Source organism: Lethenteron reissneri, chromosome 5, assembly GCF_015708825.2.
Source record: "Lethenteron reissneri isolate LAM-NWPU_2019-01 chromosome 5, ASM1570882v1, whole genome shotgun sequence".
Taxonomy (NCBI): Eukaryota; Metazoa; Chordata; class Hyperoartia; order Petromyzontiformes; family Petromyzontidae; genus Lethenteron; species Lethenteron reissneri.
In genome coordinates, this window is record NC_083783.1 from 5,797,451 (window position 1) to 5,824,099 (window position 26,649).

General features: G+C 51.9%; 1 protein-coding gene across 2 annotated transcripts in view; it reads left to right on the forward strand.

The window, feature by feature from the left end:
• LOC133351524 (terminal nucleotidyltransferase 5C-like) overlaps positions 1-20,525 on the forward strand; it is a 46,122-nt gene extending 25,597 nt beyond the window's left edge. For both annotated transcript variants that reach the window (XM_061566806.1, XM_061566814.1), the window contains 3 exons: positions 7,517-7,708; positions 8,520-8,913; positions 14,162-20,525. In XM_061566806.1, the coding sequence (XP_061422790.1) occupies positions 7,517-7,708; positions 8,520-8,913; positions 14,162-14,688 (1,113 nt within the window). In that variant the 3' untranslated portion in view covers positions 14,689-20,525. The remainder of the gene's footprint in view (positions 1-7,516; positions 7,709-8,519; positions 8,914-14,161) is intronic.
• The last annotated feature ends 6,124 nt before the right edge of the window (positions 20,526-26,649 follow it).

Here is a 26,649-nt window from a genome sequence, read left to right on the forward strand (position 1 = left end):
GCTCCAGGCTAGAAAGGGCAGCAGACGAGAATGATCGACCTCCCCCCCCCACCCACTGATCGATTGCTCCTTTATTTGACCAGGGTGGGAACCCGCCGAGACCCCGAGTATCTTTTTACAAGGGGTGACATGGCACAATGCAAGCAGCAGATTGTTGAGGTCGGAACGTCTTGGCGGTGTTTCAAGCCCGGGACCCGCTTGAGTTTACCGATCGCAGGGTAAAGGGCTAGAGGAAGCGGGAAACGTCCCCCCCCCCCCTCTCTTAAGAAGCTATTTGGCCTCCTATTCCGAGCCGGCCAGTCGTATCGCAAGAGGTTGCCCACACTTTACACCACCACACGTGACCTGCGGGTCAACTTAACTGTGGGTGGACACATTTATACAGCTGCTGGGTGGACAGAGGTGCTGGAGGGGAGGGGGGGGGGGGCTTTGGAGCGGGGGGAGGGGGAGATTTAATAATCATGCACCGATGTTTCAACCGCAGTGCCGGGAGATCGAATGAAACCGGCGACCTCTAGATTGCAGGTCCATCTTGCTAACCGCTACACCACCGTCACCGTGGCAGCGTCCAATCGCTGAGTGTCCCACGGGGCCCTTTAAAGTCTCGCCACGTGGTGTTCTCTACGGTAATCGTGTTGTAAAAGAACTACAAGATTGCTAAACGGCTTAAATGCATACAGCAGCGTACAGTGACTTGCATGATTGCCAGATAGTGCTGCTGTGCTTGCAATGACTGTGCGTGTGCCAACGTGCGTGTGTGCCAACGTGTGCGTGCTGGTGTGTGTGTGTGTGTGCGCATGTGCCAACGTGTGCGTGCTGGTGTGTGTGTGTGTGCGCGTGTGCCAACGTGTGCGTGCTGGTGTGTGTGTGTGTGCGCGTGTGCCAACGTGTGCGTGCTGGTGTGTGCAATAAGCATTGCTCGGCATGTTGGTTGCCCAACGCTGAGCCGTACTCCGAACCGCCAGGCCTCCCCTGTCAACGCCGATCTCTCTGCGGCTGCTGCTGCTGCATCCTCGGAATCCAGAGCCCAATTCTAATAATAATAATATTTCTTAATGCGCTTTGTTTGCCCATAAAGAGCCTCGCCCAGTCTCGGGAAGAATTTCGTTTTGTTTTCGAGAGGGTGTCGCTGCATTAGCGATGATTTTGGTCAATTTGGCTGGTACCCGCTAACGGGTGTTTAAATCAATCAAGTCTTTATTTCTAGAGCACGATTTTGTGCAAAGGATGCCATTCAAAGTGCTGTACAGATTGAAAAAAAACCAAATTGGCGGAAAACCCCGGCGAAAACCCAACACGAATGGGGGTGGGTGAGGGTAGGTGTAGCACAAGAAACTCCATACAGATGGGTTCAATAATCCATCAGCCTCCTGACCACCTCGCATTCTGGACATTAAATCACGAGCCAGGCCTGTCGACCCTGGCATTGTGTGTGTGTTTGCGCCCGTTGAACTTCTTTCGCACCATACGTAGCCGACCGTGCTAGTCGGAGGTTCGACATCTTCAATTGTGACACATCTTCAATCTCTTATAATAATAATGCAATTTATAACGCGCGCGAATTTGCGGACGTAACGGCCGCAATTCAGAGGCGCGGAGCCAAGCTCCGAGTCACTCGAAAGCATGATTGTAGAGGTGAGTTTTTAAAGTGTCTCTTGAAGGAGGCGATTGAGGTGATGCTGTGAATGTGCAGAGTGGATGACGACGTTCCAGACTGTTGGGGCTGCCACCGAGAAGCGGCGCATAGATGTGACCATCCTGGATCTTGGTATCAAGAGGAGGTCCGCCGAGATACCGCCTGGCAGTGCAGTGGCGTGGATATAATAGTTGACCCAGTATTTCCTGGGGTGAAATATTGGCCTTTTGAAAGAATGTGTCCACACACGTATATTACAATATATCGCTTGGCAGGTCGCCACTTCGGCTGCGTAGTTGCTTGTCCATAAACTATTCTCCTCGGTCATGCCGAGTCATGCCCTGTGCTTGTGTCCGCCTGCCCTTGTTGTTAGGCAGGTAAAGGCAATAAACGCCCCGTGTTTGTGTGTGTGTGTGATTCACACTTTGAATTACTAACGACTTGCACCTTTGAACGGCAGTAACACGGGGACATTAATAATTAAATTCGTTTATGGACTTCTAAGTGTGCCCCGTAGCTTCTTGCGTCTTCAGCCCCCCCCCACTCCTCTGCACGCCCCCTCCCCCCAATAATTTGTACAATGATGACGATCGCGTTCGAACTGGAAGCCAAAAGAAACGCGCACGGCGAAAAAGCCGTCGAGAAAGATCGCCTTGGGGCGATTGCTGTATAAGCGAGCTCCTGTTCGGGCTCACACGCCCTGCCCTTATTTTATTTTTTGAAGGCTCCCTAATGTCAGCTGCGGTGAGAATGTTGAGCTCTGGCAGCAGTCGTGGTTCTCATCCTCTGCGTTAACGGCCGTGCCTCCCGCACTTCACAAGAAAGGGCCACCGCACACCCCCCTAACGTGTTTAACCTTTAACTCGCCGTTGGGTCAAGTGCTGTACGTGAACGCCTATTCAGGCCGACACGAGGCACGCGTAATCGCAACAACGACGACGACAATAGCCGCCATTCGCTGCTAACTGGCGGTGACGTCGCCACGTGAGCTTCAAGAGGGTCGCGGGACAGAGACCCTCCAAGAGCTGTGAGTTGACCGCCCGAGATGACCGTCAGATGCTTCCACCTGTGGCACCTCCACCGCTGTGCCTATCCTTCCTACAAAGGAAAAATGGGGGTGGGGGGGTGGGTGGCATCGCTACATCCTCCGTTCATTGTCGCCTGCACGGCGCATTGCACGTGAACGCTCCTTCCTGCGTGCGGCGTTCGCCACGGCTGCGCACGCGCGCACAAAGTAGTGTGTGACATCCGTTCTTCTGTGCACGCGTGGACGGATGGCTTCCCGATAGGCGACGTGCAGTGATTGTGTAACCCGGCGCCGGCACAATGCTTCTCCTTTCACCGCCAGGAACTATTCGACGCAGTGCGGTCCGCCTATTCAGGTTGCCTTGCCTTTTGTCGGATTGCACGCGTGCACAGATTTGTTGGTGCTCGTGTGCCGGCAAGCGTCGAGAGTTCCAGCGTGGTTTGTCCGCTGCTGGATGACAGCCTTCATTCCCAGCTCACGCTTTTCTTACCGCGATTCCACGATGCAGCGATCCACCGCAGAACTCCCCCCCCCTCCCTCCCCCTGACCCCATCTGCAAGCAAGGGGGATGCTCTCGGGATGCCGTGCGTTCCCTGGCCCGCCCGCTGCGGCGTCCGTTCCGGTGCCGCGACGCGTCCTGCCAGAGAGGCCCTGCTCACTTTTTTCTCTCTCTCTTGTCTCGCAACGTAGTCCCAAGCCTGCAACCAATCCCCATGCTTAATGTGACGGGGGTGGGGAGGGTTAGGTGGGCCGTTTGCATTGTCGCGGAGAACACTTGGCTGTCTGGCTCACTGGTTCGCTGGCTTGCTGGCTCGTTGGCTCGCTGGCTCGCTGGCTCCCTCGTGCCTCCTTTTAAAGCGACCGAGCTGCCGGGCCGCGGTGGACTGCCGAGCCAGGCCCGGGAACAGCGAAGGCCCTTCGTGGTGAATGGCGGTTGTTGTTCTTGTTGGGCAAAATCCTTCATTGGCCGCATTTTATATTTATACATTTTTTACCGCCCTCCCCAGTCCTGGCCACATCTGCGTTTTTAGAAAATGAAAAATGTTGCCTGTGGGATATATTAAATGCAATTGGAGTTGCTTTATTGATCTTTCCACTTATGAGTTTCTGTCTCTCAATTTTTTTGTTTGCCCTGAAGGGTCAAGTATTTCCAGAGAAAGCTGTTTGTGAAAATCTGGTTTTGCCACTTGCGAAATCCCCCCCCCTCCCCCCGCTTGCGTAAAACAATGCTCACATCCCCCCCCCCCACCGATTGTTGAGCCGAGGAGTCGCAGAGATGGTTCGGCTCGTGCGGCCGCCCCTGTTAATACCGCGCGCGGTCTGTGGCCTTCTTCAAGGTTCCCGTGACGTCATTCGCAAGCGCAAGGGGGCATCGTGTAGCTGGTGGCGGGGGGCTGCAGGGGGAGAGTTGTCATCTCGGGGGGGGGGTCACAGTTCAAATTGTGTCGTATTGGGAAAAATGATACCGCACATTACTCGCTTGGGATTATATAACTCTATATATCTAGCGGTGGTCGCTCACCTACTCCGAACACTTGGCAGGACCCTCCTGAAAGGAGGGTCTTGAGACCCGGTGTGGTTCTTCTGTGGAAATAAGCGGAATGATAATCTTAAAAAATACCAAAAATCTTTATTTAAATTATTTGAAATTGTGTTGACATTGTGGTACTGATGGGCGACAATGTGAAGCATTTCACCGAGCAGCGCTTATGATAATAATAACAACAACAGGATATTAACCTGGCTTATTCAGCAACCAGCACTGGTGAAGTATGGTCAACTAATCCCCATAATCGATTGCAGTGTTGGAAAGTCCCTATCCGGCAGTAGAATATGGCAGAGGGTTGTGTATCCTGTTATCTAATGTTAATATATAATGTTACGTAATATATATTGTGAAGATAATTGCAGGTTATATAAACCCAGAGCTGTCAACCCATGCGGTTTAACCCCGTATTCTTGTACAGGAAGGAAATTGAGTGTCCAGGGCCATACGGCGAACAGCCGCGTCAACACGGGAAACAAAAAAATAATGATACGGCCAAATAAAAAAAGTTGTGGGACGGATTTTTTTTTTTACACTCTGGAGAGTAGCGATCCCCGTAGCAGCTGACAAATTTAATCTGAAATTAAGATGCTCTCGGTACAGATTGTACGCACAAGCTACATCTCCAAATCCGGTTTTCCAAACACAAGCCACACTACAGCACAGCGACAAGCGTTACCTCCTGCAGCGAAGTTAGCGATGCCTTGGTGCGTTTACAACATGAGTGTGTGCGTTTACAACATGAGTGTGCGTCCACATCAAGCAGGCGGCAGCATCCGCATACAGGGTCACAGAGGGTAGCGTAATAATCGGCTCGTTGACACCACTTGTCAAAATGAATACGTAAAATGTTTTTTTGTTTAGTAACGTAATTTTCGTCTTTGTGTTTCTCCCTTGTGATGGGACTTTTTAGGATGAACATTCAGATTTATAAGGGCACTGGGTGACCAATAAGGTCTGAATTGGTCTGTAATGGGGAAGGCACTAATAAGTGGTTGCCAGGTATGTAAACCAGAGCCTGGGAAATGCAAGAAGTTAGTGGATAATGGGCGAGTGCGATTGCGAACCTGTTCGCGCGGATTCGTTTCTGTTTGTGCGGTTGGGTTATCTCCGTTTTTCTCCCGCACGGAGCCAATTTATTTATCGTGGGCGGCATCTTCGTGGTGCATTCTACCCACCCGTGTCCCACTGGCAGGGGGGACACCCTTACCGTAAGAGAGTCTACTGAGAGCTCTGTAGAACCACGTCAGAAATGGCACCTCGGCCCAACTCTTTCACACCAACCCAATATGATCTCGGGAGAGGTGGACGTACCCACATTTCACCCCACCGCCGACACGGACCCTGGTGATGGACCGAGCGAACGTGTACGGGCACTTGGCTGATTAATGCAGGACGCTCATAACGACGAGTCATGAGACTCAGCGATGCTTTCCCGAATAAAAAAAATGGCGTTATTATTATAATTTAGTTAGTGTTTGCTATGGGGGGTGGGGGGGTGGCGTTGCAAATGGAATACTTTATATGGTCGCACTCATTACACACAAAGTGCTTGCCATAAATGAACCACAATACCTTACTGATCTCGTTAAGGAGCATAAACCATCATCACTCGAACTGCAGTCACCCTCGCAGCGACTTTTGGCTAGCCTGTCGAACGAAGATGGTCGCCGCATCCTGCGCTTTCAGATGCGCGCTTCTGCGGCCGTCTGGAACCATCCTTCCGATATTAGGAAACCACTGGGGCTATGCAGTTTTAAATCGTCGATTGAAAATTCATTTCTTTTATAAATGCTTTTTGCGTTTCGTTTGTTGTCCTTCCCCCGCGCCTCCTATGAGCACGGCTGGCTTCGTACAGTGCGAAAATAAGTTTGACATACATGCATACATACAAATACAACCGGTCAACCGACTTGACTGAGCGATGCCATCTGCCCATGGGGACCATCATAAGACCTGCGCTCATTCATGCCAATAGCAACCCACAACGCTCTACATAAATTATGTGTAAGGACCAGATCCCATATACGCGGTGCGAAATAAGTTCGACGTACATACATATGTTACGGCTATACGAATGGTAACTTCGTTTTTGTGGCATCGGGCTGGGACTGAGTGAGCGAGTGGTGTGTTCCGTGTTCGCTGGCACGGTGTGTAAGCAGTTCACCGTATATACATACATACGTACGTTAAGGCTTTGTGGCATCGGGCTGGGACTGAGTGAGCGAGTGGTGTGTTCCGTGTTCGCTGGCACGGTGTGTAAGCAGTTCACCGTATATACATACATACGTACATTAAGGCTTTGTGGCATCGGGCTGGGACTGAGCGAGCGAGTGGTGTGTTCCGTGTTCGCTGGCACGGTGTGTAAGCAGTTCACCGTATATACATACATACGTACGTTAAGGCTTTGTGGCATCGGGCTGGGACTGAGCGAGCGAGTGGTGTGTTCCGTGTTCGCTGACACGGTGTGAAAGCAGTTCACCGTATATACATACATACGTACATTAAGGCTTTGTGGCATCGGGCTGGGACTGAGCGAGCGAGTGGTGTGTTCCGTGTTCGCTGACACGGTGTGAAAGCAGTTCACCGTATATACATACATACGTACGTTAAAGCTTTGTGGCATCGGGCTGGGACTGAGTGAGCGAGTGGTGTGTTCCGTGTTCGCTGGCACGGTGTGTAAGCAGTTCACCGTATATACATACATACGTACATTAAGGCTTTGTGGCATCGGGCTGGGACTGAGTGAGTGAGTGGTGTGTTCCGTGTTCGCTGACACGGTGTGAAAGCAGTTCACCGTATATACATACATACATACGTACGTTAAAGCTTTGTGGCATCGGGCTGGGACTGAGCGAGCGAGTGGTGTGTTCCGTGTTCGCTGGCACGGTGTGTAAGCAGTTCACCGTATATACATACATACGTACATTAAGGCTTTGTGGCATCGGGCTGGGACTGAGTGAGTGAGTGGTGTGTTCCGTGTTCGCTGGCACGGTGTGTAAGCAGTTCACCGTATATACATACATACGTACATTAAGGCTTTGTGGCATCGGGCTGGGACTGAGCGAGCGAGTGGTGTGTTCCGTGTTCGCTGGCACGGTGTGTAAGCAGTTCATCGTATATACATACATACGTACATTAAGGCTTTGTGGCATCGGGCTGGGACTGAGCGAGCGAGTGGTGTGTTCCGTGTTCGCTGGCACGGTGTGAAAGCAGTTCACCGTACATACATACGTACGTTAAGGCTTCGTGGCATCGGGCTGGGACTGAGCGAACGAGCGGTGCGTTCCGTGTTCGCTGGCGGTAGGTGCGCCCGCGGGACATCGTGCGGATCGTGCGCGGGCGGCTGGAGGAGCGGGGCATCGCGGTGCGCGACGTGCGCCTCAACGGCTCAGCCGCCAGCCATGTGCTCCACCACGACAGCGGCCTCAGCTACAAGGACCTGGACCTCATCTTCGGCGTGAGCCTCACGGGGGAAGCCGAGTTCCAGCTCGTCAAGGTGCACGTCACGCCACGTCACCCCCCACCACCACCCCGGCAGTGATGCGGCGATCCGTTGTGTTTCCCCGTCGCACGCATGTGATTGAATTTTTTCTTCCCACGTGCTCCTCCCACACATATAACGCTGATTAATTGGCCCGATACCAACTCAATATGTTGAGGAGCGCAGAGCTTGGGCAGTTGTTAGTAGCGCCTGCTCGGCATCGCATCACTGCTGCTGCCTTCCCGCTCATCGGTATCAGCCCCTCTCTCTTTCTCGCTACGAGAGCGAGTTGGGATACTGTGCAGCAGTGGTGCGTTACAAGTTGACTCTTGATATTAAGACCATTCTCCACGTGTGCACCTGTGTCTGTGTGCCATTGTGTATGTGCTGCAGCCCGTTATTATTTTGTAATTAATGGATTAATTAAAAACACATTTTCGTTGTTGCAAGTCTATTTAATCCAGCAGTCATTATGGGGCCCGCTATGCATCGTTACACCCCAGTGCCCTTGCCTCTTCCGTGTTTTGATGAGAGTGCCAGACTAACGCTACCACTGTACCCTCCCCTACCCACCACATGCACTACCACCACCACCACCTTCATCATCACTAACAATACCACCACCATCGCCACCACCTGCAAACCTTGTCCACCACCACTATTCTAACATTCGCCGTCAATTATCACCACCTCTATTAACATCGCTACCACCACCGCCACCTTCATCACCACCATCAACCACCGCAACCAACCTGACCCACCACCACCACCAAAACGCCTACCGCCCCCCCCCCCCGTCTACCGTCGCCGCCTCCGCCGTGCACAGGAAGTGGTCCTGGACTGCCTGTTGGACTTCCTGCCCGAGGGCGTGAGCAAGGAGAAGATCGGGCCGCAGACGCTGAAAGAGGCGTACGTCCAGAAGATGGTGAAGGTGTGCAACGACACGGACCGCTGGAGCCTCATCTCGCTCTCCAACAATAGCGGCAAGAACGTGGAGCTCAAGTTCGTCGACTCGCTGCGGCGGCAGTTCGAGTTCAGCGTCGACTCGTTCCAGATCGTCCTCGACTCGCTGCTGCTCTTCTACGAATGCTCCGAGCACGCCATGTCGGAGCGCTTCCACCCGAGCGTGCTCGGCGAGAGCATGTACGGCGACTTCGGCGAGGCGCTGGAGCACCTGCGCGGCAGGCTCATCGCCACACGCAACCCCGAGGAGATCCGAGGTGCGCGCTCGTGTCTGCGTGTGTGCGCGTGTCTGCGTGTGTGCATACGCACACGTGGGTTGTGGTAGTGTAGCGTTTGGCGCGTCGTGCTACCAACCCGGAAATCTCTGCTCGCGGCCGATGCCAGTGACGATTATCTGAACTGGGCCTGGGCCTCCCCTAGGTCGTCTCGGCCTCAAATGAGTACCTGGTGCGGTGTGTGAATATCGCCACTGGGGAGACAGGCGGCCAGGTATCATTTTGGCAGCACCACCAACCCCGTGTGCCATCCCGGCCTTCATAGTTGTTTGCTAATGGCACTTGCCCCGAACGTGCTTGCGAAGTGTATACAGCGGGGTGAGTGGGTTCCTGTTTGTGCGCGCGTACATCTGTGCCCGCGTGCCTGCGTGCGTTCACGCATGAGCACCGTGCGATCCACAACGCTGCCTGGCCCCGAGCCTAGCGATAAACAATGTAGGCCGCGACCTCGTCATTAATAACGCTGCTCCTGCTCCAACCAAGCCGTGTCGAGTTTGTCCGACCACCACCGCCAGCGAAAACCGCACGGGGTTGGTGGGCGAGGGGAGGAGGGAGTCCCCCCCCCCCCCCCCCCCCCCCCCCGGCGTCACTACGCCATTAGTTTCCTCCGAGCTCTCTGCGTCACGCTGGCCCACGTGCGCGCGTTTGTCCACGCATCGTCCACGCGGCGACGCGTTGGAGTCAACGGCGGCGCTCTGGTTTCTAACTCTGGACAAACGAAGCGGTTAGCCCCGCGGGGAACATTGAGGGGCGCGTGCGACCGCCCCCCCCATCGTTGACTGGACATCTGTGAACCTTGGCTGGACAGAAGGTCTAGTCAACGGGGCTAACGGCGGCTGTAAGTTCACAGATTTCCAGCCAAAACAACTATTTAAACTGTGTTTTTTATTTTACCAGGTTATCAGGCCCACTGAGCTGTATAGCTCTTTTTCAGATGCCACCTGGTCACAAAGGATAGCTTATCATGTGGAAACGTATAGAAGCCATATACTATAAAACGCCCATTGATTCTAAATGTGGAGGGCCCGGAGAAAAATGTACAAGTCATTTTGGATCTAACCTTGAACCTCCTGTATACCAGGTGAGGGAATGAACATCTCGCCACCGTGGCACCGACTGGACATCTGTGAAAGAGAGCTTCGCAGCTAACCGGATTCCTTCATAATAAATAAATAGTCTGTTTCCGAGTGACGCCACCCATCGGAGTGAGCGGGTTGGCCCAAGCCCTAGGCTCAATGAGGGATGAGTGTGCTGGGGGGGGGGGGGGGTGTAGTTGACTCGGTACGAATTCGCGTTGGAATTTTCACCGTGATTTTTATATTTACAATAAACCCATATTTATTCGACACACATGGGGCTCTGGTCTTGCCGAATTATCCAATATTCCGAACTATTTACAATCGTACTCCCCAGTGCCTTCTGCCCCAATAAAAAAAAAAATCCAAATTTGTTTTCCAAACTCTTCACACACCCTGCATCAATTCTATCCAAAACTTTGGATTTGTCTCGCAGACTAAGGGATTTATACTTCAGACCCCTTCCATTTATTCTTGATGTAGGCTTAGAGGATTGCCTTGCACAGTGTGCATAAGCAAAGTAAAGTCCATAGCAACAGGGTCTGCTCTAACGCTCACCACGCGCGCTGCCACTAGACTGAGTCGTCGTTTTGGCCGTGGTGCACAGCGTTGCTCCGCGTGTATGCAGAAATTGGACAGTTCGTTCAGGGAAAATTCGGCTTGTCACCAATAATAGACAGTATATGCCGAAAATGCAGCCGTGCCGAATTATCCCCAATTACGAATGATCAAATTAGCGAAATAACGAGGTTTTGCTGTACATGCTGCACACGTGTGTGCCGCCTACGTTACGGCCTTGAGTTATAATGGTCGTGGTGATTCGCTGTTAGATGTTTTTGTATGTCCGATGGCGATTTTTTTGTAGGTCTTTTTTGCGCGCGACAGAAGTTCAACATCATACGAAAATCGGTGCGCAGCTGAAGCATTAGTCGATTGGCATGTTTGTTAAACTTTATTAATCTGCTGTGTCGGTCGTAGGAGGGTTTACGATACCCACGCCCGACCGCCTTTTGTTTTCTCTCCATTCGCGATGTTTACAAACCACATGAGGTACTCTGTTGAGGCAGAGTTGATCTAGCCGGAGGCCTGGGACGGCTTCGGATAATCGTCACTGGTGTCGGCCGTGAGCGGGAATCGAACTCGGGTGGCGTGCCGGGTTCGGAGCGCAAATTGAGTTGGCCCTCCTGAATAACAAATCTTGCGGCTCCGTGAGGCCCTGCTGGGTAAATTCGGCGTTAATGGTAACAGACTTGCCGACCTTACTACGAGGCGTCGGGGAAATAAGCCGCGCTTCGGGAATCTGCCCGCCCTTCGAATGCTGACGTCCGCGCCTCGCTCCTCCGGCCAACGCAGGCCGCCCGCGTTCGTTGTCCCACCGGGGGTGGGGGGGGACACTTGTGGGCGATGCAGTGCCCGCGACGTTGTGACCTCAGACGACGTCTGGGCGAAGAGAGGAGCGCGGTTCGCTCCCTGCATTGTTGTTGCTTATCTTTTATTGTTGTTAGCGGCGAGCTGCTGTCCGCCCTCCGACCCCCACCACCGCCACTGCCGCGATCCGGTCGTCTGTATGAAAGAGTGCTTTGTAGCTCATCGGATTCCTGCAGTACAAATACAAATTCTGATTCTGATTCGGCAGTAGTGGCGCTAAGTTCAAGCAGCCCCCACCGTGTGCGGCGTTTTCCACGGCCGTCGGATGTCGGTCTGTGCCGTGCCAGTCCTGGAACGGCCCCTTGCCGCTCCTGCGTTCAAATCCCCCACGGCGAGAGGGAATCGACCGTAGTACATTTTTAACGAGTTTAAAAGTACGCTTGGGTCGGATTGCGCTGTCCCAAGGTGTATCATCTTTTATGTCGTAATAATCAAAAACGCAGCCCAGGTGTTGACTGCGGCGTTAGATGATGACGACGATGATGAGAATCCCGACGATGATGACGACGAGCACATCGTTCCTCGTGACATCGCCTATCTGCTACCGATCGACGGCTTGATATTTAAGCCCCAGCCACTCGGACTGCAAACGGAGAGCCATGCGTGTTAGTGCGGTGCCAAGGACCAGCGCGTGAACAGGCGTTGAGCCCCCCCCCCTCTCCCCCCGGTTCACTCCGAGTGGTCGTCTGATGGATGCGACGTTGAGAGTATCCACATCGCTCATCATGCTGCGGCGAGCGGGGAGCAGGGAGCCAGCAAGCGGCACCTGCGAGGACTGTAGCCTCACAAAGTTTGGTTCGTTCCACTGGAATAGTCCTGTATTTGGGAAATTTCGTATGGAAATAAATTCTTTTCGATTTCAGAAAAGTCCACGTGGGCAGCTGACTTGGCCATCCGTCTGTCGCTGCTGCGTCGGTTTTCACGGTCGCGCTGTTCCGTTACAGTCACGATGCGTTTTCGATGTCCGACGTTTCTCTGCATATGCTTGTAAACATAACGTGGACTGGTGGAACATTGTGGTTGGGGGGCTAGGTGGCAGCTATCACCCCCCCCTGCCAGCCCCAATTTTCTGAATAGGGGTAAGCAATTGACTCTAACCCCCAACTAGTATTGATTGGCAGTGCGTCTTATCAGCAAGCAAACCGTGGAACCATTTGATACATTTGTAGTCTCGTCAGCAGCAGAGTCGGTTGTTGCTTGAACCAACCAACTCTGACATTTCTGAAGCGTCCTTCTTCCCAACGTCCCGGCTGTGGGTCCACATAATTCTGTGTGGCGGGTGGGGGAGGGGGGGGGTAGTGGGAGGGGGGTGAGGGGACGTTAGGGGTAGGGGGGGAAGGCGGTCGTCGCCAAGTTGGGAGTGAGGGAGGGGAGTGGGCGAAGACGCCGACAGACATCTGGGCCCGACATTAGCGCTCGCGTTCTCACAAGGCGGCTTGTGTCCGCCCAACGTTATTATCTTATCGAGGCTAAGGAGTTTTCAAGGTCTCCCCCACCCCTTTTCCTTATGAATCGTTTAGTTGTTTGGGCCGCTTGTCAAAGCGACGGCGTTTGTCCGACGCCAAACGGTCGTTTTCGAAATCCGGACGCGGATTCGGGGTCGGGCACTCCGCTTCGGGGCGGGGATTCTCGACTACACCGGCGGGGGGGGGGGGGAACTATCCGGATCGCGACCCTTGTACGACCGTGCATGTTCTCTTCCCCCCCCCCCCACCCCCCTTTTCCCTCCCCACGGGTGTCAGAGAAACGCACTCGCAGCACCGAGTCTGTCTGGACGCCGCTCGGCAGGAAGCGGAGAGGGCTGCTATTTTATTAATGGCAACGTCTGAAGGAGATAAATTGGTCGAAATGTTTTTGTTGGGGCTGAGCGAGCGCGCACGTGTGCGTCTGGTTGTGCCGAGCCGGCCGAGCGAGCGCAAGGGGGGGGGAACGTGCATTTTGAGTATCGGCGGGAAAAAAAAAAAAACGCTTGTGGTTCTAAAAAAAGATATGAAGAAAAATAATTAAATATCGTTTTTTTTTTTGCCCTCATACGCGTGAACCGGAGGTTGCTCGAAGGATTCGCCGAGCGGTAGTTCTGCGATATCCGCTTCTCGAACGCGAAAGGGTCGCGCAGTTGCTCCGTGAATAAGTTGGGGATTGATGACGAAGTTAAGTTACGAACAATTAAAATATTTTGCCCCCCTTCGTCAAACGGTGATCTCCGGGTGACCCTGACGACCCTAATTTGAAACTCGCTTTTAATTATCGGCCCGGTTACGTCGGCGATGAGACCATTGGCGTCCGTTGTTTAACCGTTCGCTCAAGCCTGATTTTAACAAGAAATATTTACGCGTAGTCGGGGGCGCTGCTGTTGCGACCTGCTTACTCTGGCAAGCACTTTGCACGCAACACAAAACACGCGCGAACGTTGTCCGCGTTGATTGCGTAGAGCAGTTTGAATATTTATATCACGGTTATGTAAGCACGCTTTTTTTGTTTTGTTAATACGGCATCATCACTCGCGCACGCCCGGAATTCGTAACTCGTACGGATTCCTCGCGTGGGGGGTGGGGTTGGGCGGTGGGCGTTAAGGCAGCCAGAACCAAGAAGCACCGACAATTTTCTTCCAAACTCCAGTCCTAGAGTCCTACATCGCGACGTTTTTCTTTCTTTCTACCGCCGCTCACAAAACCCACTCGTTGCCCTTTGTCCCCTCCGCTCCCCCCCCTCCCCTCTTTGTTCAGGCGGCGGCCTCCTCAAGTACTGCAACCTGCTGGTGCGCGACTTCCAGCCGGCGTGCGAGCAGGAGATCAAGACCCTGGAGAGATACATGTGCTCGCGCTTTTTCATCGACTTCCCCGACATCTCGGAGCAGGAGCGCAAGCTCGAGTCGTACCTGCAGAACCACTTCCTGGGCGAGGAGGGCAGCAAGTACGACTACCTGCTCACGCTGTGGGGCGTGGTGAACGAGAGCACCGTCTGCCTGATGGGGCACGAGCGCCGGCTCACCCTGGGCCTCATCACGTCGATGGCCTTCCGCGTCCTCGCCGAGCAGAACGTCATCCCCAACACGGCCAACGTCACCTGCTACTACCAGCCGGCGCCCTACGCCAGCGACTTTAACTTCAGCGGCTACTACCTGCCGCCGCCGCCGCAGCACGCGCTCGCCTACGTGCCGTCGTACCACCAGCACCACCACCAGCAGCAGCACCACCAGCACCAGCAGCACCAGCAGCACCACCACCAGCAGACGTGGCTGCCCTGCAGCTAACGCAGCCGGCGATGCCCCCACCGTGATGCCCGCCCACCTGCCCGCCCGTCTGCCCCGCCAACCTCGCTGATTGATGACGGACCGCAGCAATTACCCCCCCCTCCCTTCCTCCCCCAGGACCAATGCCGTGATACCACGCGGTCTTTTATTTTATTTTCGATTTTCCTTCCCCTTGCCTACCCCGCCCCCCCCCCCCCGATTTCCTGATTCTACACCCCCCCCAACCCCCCTCCTCCACTGCCACTCCATAGGTGCCTGTGCAACAAGCTGCTGTCTCTCCGCGCCGTGTTTGTGGTGGTCGTTGCTGTTGGTTTCTCTCTTCCATTTTACGTCTCTCGGTAAGACGGGCAAAGCAGCAGCAGCAGAGGCGGCAGCGGCATTAAGAACTGTGCGCGTTTGGCAGCACGAGCCCCCCCCCCACTCCCCTTCATTGAACCGAGATTGCAGAACTGCATGCACGGAGACTTGCACGCCCACACACACGCAAATGAGTGAAGAGTGACGAAGAGGAGGTTGAGCAAGAGAAGATACTGGGTGGTTTTGCCCGCCGCGCTGCTTTCCACGTGTGTACATATGTAATCCAAGGCTCGCGACGCTTGTGCCAGAAAAACTTCCGCGGGCAAGTTGCGGACGTTAACCGTTTAGCGCTGGTGGAAGTAAAAAAAAAAACTAAACTAAAACACACAAAAAAATGGAACTCGAGACTTACACGCAAGATGTTTTGCGACCTCTCTTCGGGGGAACTCTCCCGACGGGAAGAAATTATACGCGCAAAGAAGATGAAGAAGAAGAAGAAAATACAACAACAAAAAAACCGGGACACGCGTTGTGAACGGGGAAAAAAATTTCATAAAAATTTTAATAAACGCTAAAAAAAATAAAAAAACCCCAAGAGAAAAAGACTGAAAAGGAAAATATTGGCGGGGCAGCCGTGCGTGGCGAGCGCGACTGCCTGTCGCAGGTTGACTGCTAACGCGTCGTCTAGCTGATTAACCACAAAAAAAATATTACCGATTTACAAAGCGCTATATTTTTTGGGGGTGGGGGGCCGGGTCCGCATTTAAAACACGAGCCCAACGTGGACACCCGACGCTTCCAGAGTTACGTAGGGGCACGCGCGCGTGGGGTGAAATGGGGAAAGCAAGAGCGAGCGAACGCCCCGGGGATGCCACTGATTTTTTTTTTAACACCCCCCCTCCCCCCACATCGCGCGACGGTCAACCTTCACGCCGCGGGGCAAACCGAAATAATTCCTCCCCCAACTGCACGCAACGAAACGAGTGACAACGGGACGCCTCCCACCCACCCCCTTCCCCGTGTCCCTCCGTGCTTGGCCTGTGACCACTGCCGACCCAACCGTGGCACGTACACCGCTTTCTCGGCCTCGTCTGATGCCAAGCCCGGTGACGGAACGGACGCGTTTATCAACTCTCTGCGTCGCCGCGCGGTGCGTTCGGTCGCTGGGCACGCAGGGACATGTGGGACAAGAGTCCGTGCCTTCCCGCTGTTTGCGAGCAGCCGTGTGCGTGGGTTAGTCCGAGAGCCCGGACCAGAAGTTTCACTTTTGTCGGTAGCAGCTGAGGTGGCGTCACTTTAGCGGTTCCACGTTCTTTACGCGGCCAATTACGCGATCGCCATTCCATTTCAAGCGTGCGAGTGGGTTATCGAGTTCATTTAACTCTCGTTAGCCTACATAAATAACTCCGTATGGACTTAACTAGAGTGCTGCCACCTTAGCCAGTACAAATTTCTACTCTGGCCCGTGACACCGAATGATGTCGTCATTTCTGCGCGTTTTCCAGCCTGCTTTTTGTCGCGTTTTTCCTGGCACGGGCGTTCTCTGCAAAGTCCATTTGCGTTCGACCGCAACGTTTCCTTGCAACGCCTTCGGTGGGGCAGGTGGGGCAGGACCGTGTGTGTCGGTGCGTCCGTTTGCGGCGGTGCCATCGTCTCGCCAGCGCTACCGGCAGCGCCGACGCCGCTACCGCCCGTAGCTGCGGTTTGAGTGCCGTTAAAGGGATGCATACAAATTGACTCTCATCTGTGCAATTTTGAAACTCTTTGAATCTTTAGTTTGCACTTGTTTTCGGAGTTGGGAGATCGAATCCCAACATAGTGTTTTCCCCCATTCTCCCCCCTACACCTTCCCTTTCATTTGTTATTGTCGCTTGTTGTTGTTTTTTGCGTAATTGTGTTCTCTTAGGTAATTTACACAAGTGCTTGCGTTGAACGTGTACGGTATGCCGTTGGTTTTTGAGTAGCTGAGCGACTCGAAGCCGTAACTGGAGGGTGAGGGGGAAGGCCGAGGTTGGATGTATCCATGCCCCCTTCCCCCCCCCCCCATTGGCACATCTCAGAGCCGTGCTGGGGCCAGGCTTGCGCCACTCGGGAGAGGCTCCAGACCCTGCGTCCCGAGTCCAATTCAAATATCACGACGGTGCATGCACGTGTCGCAGTTTGGTTTCCGGGCTCGGCTTGGCCAGTAACCATTCGTGCTGGCTTGGCTCTGATGTTCCAGTGGGGGTGGGGGAGGGGAGAGGGATCAAGATGTGTGGCAGAGAATGAGACCTAAAATGAAGGTGGCAATTTTTAAGGAACAGCAAAGTTGGCCATGGAATTGTTTCGGGTTTTTCCAATCCCCCGCGTGGTTGGGTCAAATGAGTGGACAACCGTTGCCAAACCTCGCCTAGAGTTCCACCGCAGGAAAAATCGCAGAATCTCTCAAAATGATCCAGTTAAAAAGTCTTACTCCCTCACGCGCTCACCCCCAGAAGTGTTCAGATCCTTCCATGTTTGAGAGGGAAAGATCAATTGCAATCCATTATACTTTTTTTTGCGAGTGATATTTACCGTGCAATTTAGCGTTAAGACGAGAGAAAAAAAGCCCTACATAGATACAGTATAAATATATGTTTACAAAACAAATCGCGTCCAGGTTCTATCAATCGGGAGTAAAACAGGTCCGAAGAGATGATGACCATGACGACGATAATGATGGTGGTGGTGGTGATGCCCATGATTTATTGTGAGTAGGGACGAAAAATTGGACTTTGAGAAAATGTTGACGGGAGCGCGGTGCATCTTGGGAAGAGACGATGGCTGTAGGGCACCGCTGCTGGATGGTTCTGTCAACGCTGTCAAAAAGAATAAAATAAAACCATCGCGGGGTCAAACGTCAAACGGGATGTAACGATGCACCGATTTGGTCGCGTTTTTTCGTAACGTTTTTTTTGAGTTCGCAAATTCGTGCGTGCGTGGGAACCTGATGTTGCAGCCGCCCCGAACTCGTCGCCACTACGAAATTGAGCTTTGCGTGACCCCCTGCCCAGCCACTTGGGGCCCACTACAAAACTCACGATGTTCAGGACTTGAGCGAATCGCGACGAACGATCGAATCGCGGTTTCTGACCGCTGGTGGTGGCATCAGTGGTGGCATCGGTGGTGGCGCTGGTGGTGGCACTGGTGGTGGCGGGTACTGGTGGTGTGCGGCTCGTAAACTTGCCATGCGCAGCACTTGAGGTGCTACAATACTTTTGGGCATTATGTTTATGATGATGTTGTTTTAGATTTTATTTTAAACTTAGCCTAAGGTGGGGATTTTCTTTTTTAAAAAATATATACGCGGGGAAAAAAATTATAGAGGAAGGGCAAAAAAAAATATCCGTGCTGCCGATGGTCCGACAAATAAGCTATATATGGTAGAATATATTCCAGACACTGAAGAGAGAGAGAGAGGGAAAAAAACAGGAAAAAAATATATATAAATATATAAACCGAAAAAAATGTCTACGAGCGCGTTCGTTTTTGAGTTGACGGATTGCAGAGAAGAAAATATTACGGGGCCCATCGATTCGCTCGCGCGCCTCGCGATGGCGAATGACTAAGGTGTCCATCGATTGCGATGATTCACGATGGTGGGGGCGGGGAGGGGGGGCGGTCGAATGGGTGACGTCCGATGGTCGAGGACCCCCCCTCACCCCCCTCGCCCCTCACCCCCCTCACCCCCCTCACCCCCCTCACCCCCCACCCCCCCCGCACGCGCGTGCGTTTATTTTCAAACGGCGATTTGTAGCAAAAAGTGTCCCCACTAGCGAAGGATCGCGTCGGGGCAACCCAACCCCCCACACACCCCCCTACACACCCCCCCCCCCCACACACCCCCACACACACACCCCAACACCCCCCCCCACTTCTTATCTCAGTCTTTCGGCGATTCTCAGTGCATGCGAAGTGATGATGAACATGACTGTGTCTGTGACTGCGTGTGTGTGTGTCACTGTGCGTGTGTCACTGTGCGTGTGCGTGCGGTGGTGTAGCGGTTAGCGCGCTGCGCTACGAAGCCTGGCAACTCGAGTTCGATTCCCGCTCGCGGCGAACACCGGTGACGATTATCTGAACCGGTCGTGGGCCTCCCCTAGGTCGACTCCGCCTCAAATGAGTGCCTGGTGCGATGCGTAAACATCGCCACTGGGGAGACAAAGGCGGCCGCGCGTGGTGTTGGCCATCCATCCCCCTCGTGTGCCGTGCGGCCATTTATAGGTGCTCGCTAACAGCACTTGCCCCTACAGTCTGTTAAGGCTATACGGGGGGGATCTTTGTCTTTTCTTTTGTGCGGGGTGCGTGCCTCGTGCCACTCGCTCTGTCCGCTTCCTCCTCCTCCTCAGCGCCCCTCGTCCCCAAACCGGTTCACACGCGGCGAGGGATGATGTCGAGTTCGATCGTAAAGACACACAAAAAAAGAAATATATTTTGTTATATCAAGACTTTGCCTCGGAGACATTTAGTGAACCGTGTAGCGGATTTCATTGTTCTCACCCCCCCCCCCCCCCGTTGATCCAAAAGTTGTTGAGGACGTGAAGAAAGATCTGTTCCAAAGTATGAAAACAAAAATAGGAAGAGTTTTTTTTTTAACCCTTTTCTGGCAATAAAACGGCTGTTAAGATGTTCAAACCACCCCTTTGCAAGGCATCGACATCTCAACGCGTGTTTTTATTGCCAAAAAGGGGTGTAAAAAAAATCTTCGCTTGTTCTTTTTTTATTTTCATACTTTTGATACTGGCAACAACAACAAAAAAAGTGTCCCTTTTTTCAAGATCGGGCCCTCCCCGCAGAGTTTGTGCGCGGCTGCCCCCCCCCCAACCGCTCCATTTGCCACCGGGACATGTTAACGCCGTGAACCCCGCTGCCTCAGTTCAATGCACTGGCTTTGCTTCCAAGCATTTATTACCACCACCACCACCGTTCCTCACCCTCCGCTCCGTACACTCCTCCTCCTGAAGACCGGTGGAAGAAAACATGTACCGTGCTAATCGGATGTGCGGGGGTTACGGACAACAAACTGAACACACGAAAAAACTAATTTCTTTAATTTGCAATCTAGATGATGAGTTAAGATTGCATCGTGTAGCTCCAGTGGCTTCCTAATATCGGGAAGGGAAGAACGTTCCAGACGGCCGCAGAAGCGCGTCTGAAAGCGTCGCGCGCTGCGGTGACCACCGTCTATGGTTCGGTCTGTCAGGGCCCCCCCTCCCAGCCTGCCCCCCCTCCCAGCCTGCTCCCCACCAGCCTGCCCCCCCCCCCACCAGTCTGCCCCCCACTGAAAATCGTGAATAGCCGCCACCATGATTGGTCAACAGAGACGTCCACTCTTGTACGTTGTGCAGGCCCGTGTGAGTGTACAACACTTTCAACGTTTTTGTTTTTTTGTGGGGTGACTCTATTTTTGTTTATTGATGTTGTCTGAATGTAAGATTCTAAGGACCAAAGAAACGGCGCGAGAGGGGGGCGGCTGTCGTTTCCCGCATGGGTTTTGTCTGGGGGGTTGGGAGGGGGGGTGCCGTTTGGGGGCTGGGGGCGGGGGGGGCCCATGTGTGTCTAATTTTGTTGTATACATATACTGTAAGTGCCTGATCACATGACCATTTCATTAAACTCCTCTTTTGGGTCCACTTTAACATCGCTTGTCTCTTTTATTGTTATTGGTATATTTTAAAAACGCGCGTTAACTCGAGCACAGGGCTCTGCAACCCCTCCCAAAAAGCGAGAAGAACCCACGTTTATTTCGAATTCTGTAATTAAAAAAATATATTTTATGGTTCTTTTCGGTAAAGCCACGTAGATCGAAAAAATAACGATAAAATAATAAAAATAAAGTGAATCAAAATATCACGGCGTTTCGATCGCAACACAGGCGGTCTGATGGCGACCGCTTGTGTTACGATCAAAACTCCGGGATATTTTTTTTTTATCATTTTATCATTATTTTTTCTATCTACGTGACTTTACAGAAAGAATCCCTGCAGTCACGAAAGTTTTAAGTCAAAATAAAAATATATAAAAAAAAAACACCCCTATTTCAAGAGCCCCGATGTGGTGGTGAATCTGTCTGGAGGGTGTCAATCTCTCCGGAGACGCGATTGACGGATGCCGTGGCTACTACGTACGGTGCGAAAGAAGTTGCACGTGTGTTCTCCTGTTCTTGCATGGCTTGTGCGGGTTTCCCCTGCCACGGCTAACGAAACGAAAATCAAACCAAGCAATGGAACCGGTGTTGGCCAAGCAGCCCAATGCAAATGGATCGATGAACATTACACACAACATCAACATCACCCCACCGGCCTGAAATCAAAACAACTGTGTAGGTACCTCCCGAAAACGAGTCTTGAGTCTCGGCGAGGCTTTCCTGGGAAAACAAGCACGAAGCTATTAATGACGATGAAATAATATTGTTCTGTTTATAAATCTTCGAAGTTGTGCCAGGATTTTCTCGAGGCTTTTTTGTCTGTGTGCGTGTGTGTGTATACACATGTGGGAAGCGGTAGTGTAGCGCTTAGCCTGCTGCGATATGAACCCCGAGACCCGGGTTTGATTCCCGCTCACGGCCAACACCAATGGCGATTATTATCTGAACCGGTCCTGGGCCTCCCCTAGGTCTACTCAGCCTCAAATGAGTACCCGGTGCGGTGTGTCAACGCCACTGGGGAGATAAAGGCCACCCACCCTCTCGTGTACCGTGCTCGCTAACAGCACTTAACCCCTAAAGTCTGTAAAGGCTACACGGGGGATCTTTGTCTTTGTTGCGTATGTCTGCCTCCACTTTTTCCAATTCCAGTCTGATTCCCTTCTACGGCAGAAATCTCTGGGCGGACAGATAAAATGAAAACCACATAGCGACTCGGCAACTGCTGCGGCGGTGGCGGAGGGCTGTGCCGTTGTGCAGCTGCGCACACGAAGAGCGTCCAAACGAATGCCACAGCCCAGAGCCGCGCTTTCGAGGTTGCTGGAGAAGAAGGGGCCAGAGGCAGAATGAGCGAGCGAGTGATCGGCGCGTGGCTCCTGGGGGACTCGACAGCTGGGGCCGTAATGATGCTTCGTGTGCAGTCGCCGGTCATCCGGCTTGTTCATCGTAGAGTTGGATTTGAAGTTTTCGTGACTGCAGGGATCCACGGCTTGTTCATTGTATAGTTGGATTTGAAGTTTTCGTGACTGCAGGGATCCACGGCTTGTTCATCGTAGAGTTGGATTTGAAGTTTTCGTGACTGCAGGGATCCACGGCTTGTTCATCGTAGAGTTGGGTTTGAAGTTTTCGTGACTGCAGAGATCCACGGCTTGTTCATCGTAGAGTTGGATTTGAAGTTTTCGTGACTGCAGGGATCCACGGCTTGTTCATCGTAGAGTTGGATTTGAAGTTTTCGTGACTGCAGAGATCCACGGCTTGTTCATCGTAGAGTTGGATTTGAAGTTTTCGTGACTGCAGAGATCCACGGCTTGTTCATTGTATAGTTGGATTTGAAGTTTTCGTGACTGCAGGGATCCACGGCTTGTTCATTGTATAGTTGGATTTGAAGTTTTCGTGACTGCAGGGATCCATACTCCTTGGTTCTTTCGGTGAAGACACGTGGGTAGAAAATAAATTAAATCACGACGTTTCGATCGCAACACAAGCAATCATCAGGTGGGGGAAAAATTTTTTTTGCTGTGGTTTTCCCACCTGATGATGATTGCTTGTGTTGCAATCGAAACGTCCTGATTTAATTTATTTTATTTTATACCTACGTGACTTTACCGACAGAACCAAAGAGCATCATATCGATTTTGTTGTTGTTGTTAGGTTCGATCGTGTAAATATAAATGTGCCGTTAAACCCGCCAGTACCCGACACAGCCAATTAGTAAGGTTTGTTACGTCAACAGGACGTGCCAATTCGTTGCTAGTTCAGCAACACCGGTTGTGCGTTGGGAGAGCAAATCCACAACATGTACAATCGGAGTACGACGTTTTGCCAAGTAATTACAACCGGCACCATCAGGCGGACAGCCAAGATTAGTGGAGAAATCCTCCCGTTTCGTTCCCTTTAATAGAGGGGTCGATGTGATGGCGTCACTTGTGAGCCCGACACGTGCGAAGGGGGGGGGGGGGTACGGGTTTAATGTATGGCATATAAATGACAATGGGCATCGATTACAATGGGTATCCACCCGGTTGTTCCCAATGCACGTACGTGCACATCCAGGCCTCGCTGTTCCAGGGCGGTGTTTCTCGTCGGTCGGCAACAAAAACCGGGACGAGCGGGCGATGCCAGATGCCGCCGCTTCGATGTTGAATCTCGGCAGACGGTAAGCCGCGCATCTCTTTATCAACGTTGTCATCTCATTGGGAGATTTGGGGAATTTAATGGGGAGGGCGGCGGGCGTGGGAGACGCGGGGCGGATCGCTCCATAAATAATCGCGGCTTCGGCCACCCACCCCCCCTACCGCCCATCACCACAGCACATCTACCGCTCCTCGCGTGCCAACCAACCCGTGGTAGCGGCGTCCGTCGGCTGGTAAGGCGGCTGGCAACTGGCGGTGGTGCCTCTGCGTCGGCGTAGTCGTAGCTGTCGCGACCATTGCCCCACAATGAGTTAGAGTCAACACGGACATTCATCGCGGATGCGGCCCGCCGCGCGCGTTAGTCCGCGAGTGTCGTGGTGTTTCGATTTAAAAGCTTTCGTGACTGCAGGGATTCATCTCCTTGGTTCTTTCGGTAAAGTCACGTAGAAGGGAAATAGTAAAATAATAAAAATAAAACATACTAAAATACAGGTCTGTCGGGAAGACAGCGTCTGAATGCTGTCTTTCCGACAGATCTGTTCTTCACCTGGGGACGGCTGCTTGCGTTGTGGCCGAAACGTCGTGAGAATTATTTTATAATGTTTTATTTTTATTATTTTATTATTTCCCTTCTACATGACTTTACCGAAATTACCAAGAAGATGCCGTGGTGTTGTTTAAGAAGAATTTCAGCGCCGTGGGCTTGTAGGGTTGTAAGGGGTTTAGATTGCTAGGGATGATGGGATAAATGCCCCCAACCCACCCCCCTTCTCCTGAACGGCAGTTGCTTCGAGGTAGATTTGCCACCTCCCGAGGTGTAATAACGCGGGGGGGGGGGGGGGTGGATGTTTTGACGGGAAGAAGTCAAAGTGAGGTCTGGGTGACTTCCGACTCAAATGAACATCGAGGCATCGGTGCTAATCTCTTGCTTACAGAGGCCGCAGAGCTCGCAACCGTGGCAATTCCACATGCCCATGGCAGGGGTGAGTCTCTCCCTTAGGACCATCTGCTGTTGACTTCCCCGGCAAAGTAGTGCTTAGTGTATCGACCCTACGAAGGAATGATGGGCTAAGTTACTTCAAAGTTGCATCTCTCTTGATTGCCAGCTGCTCGCTCTGCGATTGAAGCCACCTGGTCGAAAGAAATCCAATCTCCCAATTCGGGAAGAGAGGGAATCGTCATTAGTGAGCGGTGTTTTATAACTATGACTGTTATTATTTTACGCAACTGACAAACATCTGGACATTCAATGTCCCAGGACAGACTGAGACATTTCCTTGGACAGCAGCTGCCTCTTGGCAACACGAGAATCAGAATATGTTTACTGGAGGCGATCCGATTAGCTATTAAGCTCTTTTTCACAGTTATTCAGGAGGGGCAGGTAAGTATAGGAAAGGTAATTTTCGATTTAAAGCTTTCGTGACTGCAGGGATTAATCTTCTTGGTTCTTTCGGTAAAGTCACGTAGAAGCGAAATAACTAAATAAAAAAATATAAATTTAATTCAGACACTGTCTTTCCGACAGACCTGTTCTTCACCTGAGGATGGCTGCTTGCGTTGTGGCCGAAACGTCGTGAGAATTGTATTTTATTATGTTTTATTTTCATTATTTTGTTATTGCCCTTCTACGTGACTTTACCGAAAGAACCAAGAAGATATAGGAAATGTAATAAAATCACTTGAAAATTATATACAAATAAAACTAAACTATTTTTTATTTTACCATGTAAGGCCCACTAAGCTATATAGCTCTTTTTTTCAGAAGCCACCTCGCCGCAAATGACAGCTCATCATGTGGACATTTCTAGCGGCAAAATTTGCTGAATAAACTGGTCAACACACTTTTTCTGGCATAAAGTATTCTAACGGTTTTAAGGTAATTTTGGGGTGCTGATTCCAAATCTGGCATCAGTTTTTGTCTATCACATCAGGTTTTTGAGATATCAAATATTGCATTTTCAATAAAAACTGCAGGAGAAAAATATTAAATAAATGTGGATATCTACATAAAATGATATTATACACACACTATCCTAAAAATACAGCACCATATTTTAACACTAAAGCAGTCACTGACTCGCAACAACTTGCAATCATAAGTGACAGAGTTAATTTCGGGTAAAATAAATGAAAATGGGGTATGCCGATAGCATAAAAATGAGATGTGATAGAGCAAATCTGAGATCAGATTTGGAATCAGCACCCTGAAATTAGTCTAAAACAGCTGCAAAAGTCCAGGCCAGAAAAAAAAGTTCTTTTTTGTTGACCAGTGTAAACTTCGACGCAGCTTTCTCAATTTCGATTTAAAGCTTTCGTGACTGCAGGGATTCATCTTCTTGGTTCTTTTGGTAAAGTCACCTAGAATGGAAACAATAATGTTTTATTTCATTATTTTTTATTGTTTCCATTCTACGTGACTTTACCGAAAGAACCAAGAAGATGAGCGTTCTCAATGTTGACTGGAGGGGGCCACAAGAACGCCTCCTCCACAAAGCCTCGCGGTCGGTTGCTCCATCGGCATGGGGCCACTGGACCTCCCACACACCTCGAGCAAATTAAAAGAGTCTGAGCGAGCAGGCCCGCACACGTTGGAGACTAGATCGGCGACTTTAATGAGCATCCAACGACAGCTCGGCGTGAGCAAATGGAACGAGATACGCGTGAGAGCCTCCAGCGGGCCCTTCTGTAACTTTCCTGTTTAGTTTTGCTGTCGAGTGCAACCGTGCGCTCTTAGCTCCGGTTCACGTCACGTAGTAGGGTTACCAACCGTCCCGGATGGGCCGGGAGTGTCTATCGAGAGTGGCATCGATCTCCCGGTGACTACTTGGCAGCAATCCGGAAGATGTTAATATGTAGAGGGTATTTTGAGAAGGTAAGCGCCTCTCCCCCCCCCGCCCCTTCCCCAAAATATTCCGTCGTAAATGAAGCCCTGGGTCTACCACTGTGCGCTCGTTAACCCCGGGTAAGGTGGGCAGTGGAATAATTTGACCGTGAGCGTCAGAATGGAGGCAGAGCGGTTTGTGTGGCCGCTTGCCAGCACGTGCGCGGTGCTTGCCCCCCCCCCCCCCAACCACCTCGTGTGCCGTGCCGGCCTTCATAGGTGCTACTCGCCAACAGCACTTGCCCCCAAAAGTCTGTTAAGGCTACACTGGGGGATCTTTGTCTTTGTGCGTGGGTGAGTGGTGTCTGCGCGTTCCACGAATAGCGGCACTGTGATCCCCATTTGCTGATGAATGCAAGCGAAGCACGCAATGACCTTATCACTACCCCAGGCATTAACCCTTCGGTGGGTGACGCTGTTGGACGTTGAGCAGGGAGAAATGAGTTCATTATTGTCACATAATGCCATTATTGCCACACTACTATGTA